At 49.9% G+C, this 4,656-nt stretch overlaps 1 protein-coding gene across 2 annotated transcripts in view; it reads right to left on the bottom strand.

Moving 5' to 3' along the window:
* Positions 1–253: 253 nt before the first annotated feature.
* The window catches only part of atpaf1 (ATP synthase mitochondrial F1 complex assembly factor 1), an 82,516-nt gene continuing 78,113 nt past the window's right edge, over positions 254–4,656 (bottom strand). For both annotated transcript variants that reach the window (XM_072439107.1, XM_072439106.1), the window contains exon 9: positions 254–902. In XM_072439107.1, the coding sequence (XP_072295208.1) occupies positions 738–902 (165 nt within the window). In that variant the 3' untranslated portion in view covers positions 254–737. The remainder of the gene's footprint in view (positions 903–4,656) is intronic.

Raw genomic sequence — 4,656 nt, 5'->3', positions numbered from 1 at the left:
GACCTCACTCTGGTGCTTGACCTCACTCTGGTGCTTGACCTCACTCTGGTGCTTGACCTCACTCTGGTGCTGGACTCACTCTGGTGCTTGACCTCACTCTGGTGCTTGACCTCACTCTGGTGCTGGACTCACTCTGGTGCTTGACCTCACTCTGGTGCTTGACCTCACTCTGGTGCTGGACTCACTCTGGTGCTGGACTCACTCTGGTGCTTGACTCACATAAAGCACAAACACAACATTGTTTACTTCACAATTAAAGTTTTCACTGGTGAAACATGAGCATTATTTATAGTGTTACAAAGTGTTTATTACAACATGCTTGAGGTTTGGGGCAGGTTGCCACGGCGACCACCACGCGTCTCAGGTTGCCACGGCGACCACCACGCGTCTCAGGTTGCCACGGCGACCTCCACGCGTCTCAGGTTGCCACGGCGACCTCCACGCGTCTCAGGTTGCCACAGCGACCTCCACGTATCGCAGGTTGCCATGGCGACCACCACGCGTCTCAGGTTGCCACGGCGACCTCCACGCGTCTCAGGTTGCCACGGCGACCTCCACGCGTCTCAGGTTGCCACAGCGACCTCCACGTATCGCAGGTTGCCACGGCGACCTCCACGTATCGCAGGTTGCCACGGCGACCTCCACGCGTCTCAGGTTGCCACAGCGACCTCCACGTATCGCAGGTTGCCACGGCGACCTCCACGTATCGCAGGTTGCCACGGCGACCTCCACGCGTCTCAGGTTGCCACGACGACTCGACTCTGCTCCAGCTCGGCGATCACGTCCATGTGCTTGAACTCTTCTGGATGATAGTTGAAGGCCTCGACCAATCGGTACGCTCCGTCTCTGGAGCCGTAGAACAACTGCACCTGATTGGCCAAACACTGGGCCTCATGTACACCCTGAAAAACAACAGAACCGGCTCAGAACCAGGACTAAAGCCGGCCTCACACCGCCGCCTCAAACTCACGCCCGAGGCGATAAGTTGGACGTCTGTACATTTGAAGACAGACGTGTGTCTGGCCCTGAACCCGTGACCTCTGGGTGTCCGGCCCTGAACCCGTGACCTCTGGGTGTCCGGCCCTGAACCCGTGACCTCTGGGTGTCCGGCCCTGAACCTGTGACCTCTGGGTGTCCGGCCCTGAACCCGTGACCTCTGGGTGTCCGGCCCTGAACCCGTGACCTCTGGGTGTCCGGCCCTGAACCCGTGACCTCTGGGTTGTAGGTCACAGATTGTATGTTGTTCATATCTCACACCTAAAACTTTTAATTCAATAAAATGGTAATTGTTAGAGCCACAATTGAATTGATTAAGAAAAGTATTTTTTTTGTTTAAGTATAAATAAAGTATTAAATTAATGTAATTACAATCCTAAAATATTAGTATAAATTCATAATTTTCTAATTATTAATAAGTTTAATCCTTTCACGTTTTTGATTGTGCAGAAAATTAAAAAAGTGAAACGCTCTGGACCACGAGAGGAACTAGATCAGGGTCAAACTCATTTTGGGTCGCGGGCCGAATATATAAATGTGTAAAAATATAAGAAATAAATAGCTTTATAAAGCCTACGCTGTTTTTGAAGCAATTACTTGATCGATTAAAAAAAAATGTATTAATGTGTTGGTGTCATTTCACCAACATGAGCTTCAGTTTATGTCAGAGATGATCTACAGAGATGATCTACAGAGATGATCTACAGAGATGATCTACAGAGAGAAACATTTAGTCAGAGGTATTTGTACTGAGAAATATTGACTTCATAACTAAATAAACTTCTCAAGATCTAAAAAAACCTTTTAAATGTACTAACTAACATTTCCACGTCTCTGTAGTCCTCTCTGTTGTTCTCTGTAGTTCTCTCTGTTGTCCTCTCTGTAGTCCTCTGTTGTTCTCTGTAGTCCTCTCTGTAGTCCTCTTTTGTTCTCTAGTCCTCTGCTGTCCTCTGTTGTCCTCTGTTGTCCTCTGTTGTCCTCTGTAGTCCTCTGCAGTCCTCTGCAGTCCTCTGTAGTCCTCTGTTGTCCTCTGTTGTCCTCTGTTGTCCTCTGTTGTCCTCTGTTGTTCTCTGTAGTCCTCTCTCTAGTCCTCTCTGTTGTCCTCTCTGTTGTTCTCTGTAGCCCTCTCTCTAGTCCTCTCTGTAGTCCTCTCTGTAGTCCTCTCTGTAGTCCTCTGTTGTTCTCTGTAGTCCTCTCTCTAGTCCTCTCTGTTGTCCTCTCTGTTGTTCTCTGTAGTCCTCTCTCTAGTCCTCTCTGTAGTTCTCTCTGTTGTCCTCTGTAGTTCTCTCTGTTGTCCTCTGTAGTCCTCTCTGTTGTTCTCTGTAGTCCTCTCTGTTGTCCTCTGTTGTCCTCTGTAGTCCTCTTTTGTTCTCTAGTCCTCTGCTGTCCTCTGTTGTCCTCTGTTGTCCTCTGTTGTCCTCTGTAGTCCTCTGCAGTCCTCTGCAGTCCTCTGTAGTCCTCTGTTGTCCTCTGTTGTCCTCTGTTGTCCTCTGTAGTTCCCTGTTGTCCTCTGTAGTCCTCTCTGTTGTCCTCTGTTGTCCTCTGTTGTCCTCTGTTGTCCTCTGTAGTCCTCTGTTGTCCTCTCTGTAGTCCTCTCTGTAGTCCTCTGTAGTCCTCTGTAGTCCTCTGTTGTCCTCTGTAGTCCTCTGTTGTCCTCTGTAGTCCTCTGTTGTCCTCTGTTGTCCTCTGTTGTCCTCTGTAGTCCTCTGTAGTCCTCTGTAGTCCTCTGTAGTCCTCTGTTGTCCTCTGTAGTCCTCTGTAGTCCTCTGTTGTCCTCTGTTGTCCTCTGTTGTCCTCTGTAGTCCTCTGTAGTCCTCTGTTGTCCTCTGTAGTCCTCTGTTGTCCTCTGTAGTCCTCTGTAGTCCTCTGCTGTCCTCTGCTGTCCTCTGCTGTCCTCTGCTGTCCTCTGTAGTCCTCTGTTGTCCTCTGTAGTCCTCTGTTGTCCTCTGTAGTCCTCTGTAGTCCTCTGTTGTCCTCTGTAGTCCTCTGTTGTCCTCTGTTGTCCTCTGTAGTCCTCTGTAGTCCTCTGTTGTCCTCTGTAGTCCTCTGTAGTCCTCTGTTGTCCTCTGTAGTCCTCTGTTGTCCTCTGTAGTCCTCTGTAGTCCTCTGTTGTCCTCTGTAGTCCTCGGTAGTCCTCTGTAGTCCTCTGTAGTCCTCTGTAGTCCTCTGTTGTCCTCTGTTGTCCTCTGTTGTCCTCTGTTGTCCTCTGTAGTCCTCTGTTGTCCTCTGTAGTCCTCTGTAGTCCTCTGTTGTCCTCTGTAGTCCTCTGTAGTCCTCTGTTGTCCTCTGTTGTCCTCTGTAGTCCTCTGTTGTCCTCTGTAGTCCTCTGTAGTCCTCTGTAGTCCTCGGTAGTCCTCTGTAGTCCTCTGTTGTCCTCTGTAGTCCTCTGTAGTTCCCTGTTGTCCTCTGTAGTCCTCTCTGTAGTCCTCTCTGTTGTCCTCTGTTGTCCTCTGTTGTCCTCTGTTGTCCTCTGTTGTCCTCTGTAGTCCTCTGCAGTCCTCTGCAGTCCTCTGCTGTCCTCTGTTGTCCTCTGTTGTCCTCTGTTGTCCTCTGTAGTCCTCTGCAGTCCTCTGCAGTCCTCTGCAGTCCTCTGTTGTCCTCTGTTGTCCTCTGTTGTCCTCTGTAGTCCTCTGTAGTTCCCTGTTGTCCTCTGTAGTCCTCTCTGTAGTCCTCTCTGTTGTCCTCTGTTGTCCTCTGTTGTCCTCTGTAGTCCTCTGTTGTCCTCTCTGTAGTCCTCTCTGTAGTCCTCTGTAGTCCTCTGTTGTCCTCTGTTGTCCTCTGTTGTCCTCTGTAGTCCTCTGTTGTCCTCTGTTGTCCTCTGTAGTCCTCTGTTGTCCTCTGTAGTCCTCTGTAGTCCTCTGTTGTCCTCTGTAGTCCTCTGTTGTCCTCTGTAGTCCTCTGTTGTCCTCTGTAGTCCTCTGTTGTCCTCTGTAGTCCTCTGTTGTCCTCTGTAGTCCTCTGTAGTCCTCTGCTGTCCTCTGTAGTCCTCTGCTGTCCTCTGCTGTCCTCTGTAGTCCTCTGTTGTCCTCTGTAGTCCTCTGTTGTCCTCTGTAGTCCTCTGTTGTCCTCTGTAGTCCTCGGTAGTCCTCTGTTGTCCTCTGTAGTCCTCTGTTGTCCTCTGTTGTCCTCTGTAGTCCTCTGTTGTCCTCTGTAGTCCTCTGTTGTCCTCTGTAGTCCTCTGCTGTCCTCTGTAGTCCTCTGTAGTCCTCTGTTGTCCTCTGTAGTCCTCTGTTGTCCTCTGTAGTCCTCTGTTGTCCTCTGTAGTCCTCTGTAGTCCTCTGTTGTCCTCTGTAGTCCTCTGTTGTCCTCTGTTGTCCTCTGTAGTCCTCTGTTGTCCTCTGTAGTCCTCTGTAGTCCTCTGTTGTCCTCTGTAGTCCTCTGTTGTCCTCTGTAGTCCTCTGTTGTCCTCTGTAGTCCTCTGTTGTCCTCTGTAGTCCTCGGTAGTCCTCTGTAGTCCTCTGTAGTCCTCTGTTGTCCTCTGTTGTCCTCTGTAGTCCTCTGTTGTCCTCTGTAGTCCTCTGTAGTCCTCGGTAGTCCTCTGTAGTCCTCTGTTGTCCTCTGTAGTCCTCTGTTGTCCTCTGTAGTCCTCTGTTGTCCTCTGTAGTCCTCTGTAGTCCTCGGTAGTCCTCTGTAGTCCTCTGTAGTCCTCTGTTGTCCTCT

The sequence above is a fragment of the Eucyclogobius newberryi genome, unplaced genomic scaffold (genome assembly GCF_026437365.1).
Source record: "Eucyclogobius newberryi isolate DKJ021-1_F unplaced genomic scaffold, fEucNew1.0.hap1 SCAF_9, whole genome shotgun sequence".
Classification (NCBI taxonomy): domain Eukaryota; kingdom Metazoa; phylum Chordata; class Actinopteri; order Gobiiformes; family Gobiidae; genus Eucyclogobius; species Eucyclogobius newberryi.
The sequence above is the reverse complement of the archived record's forward strand: the minus strand, read 5'-3'. Positions and strand labels throughout refer to the sequence as shown.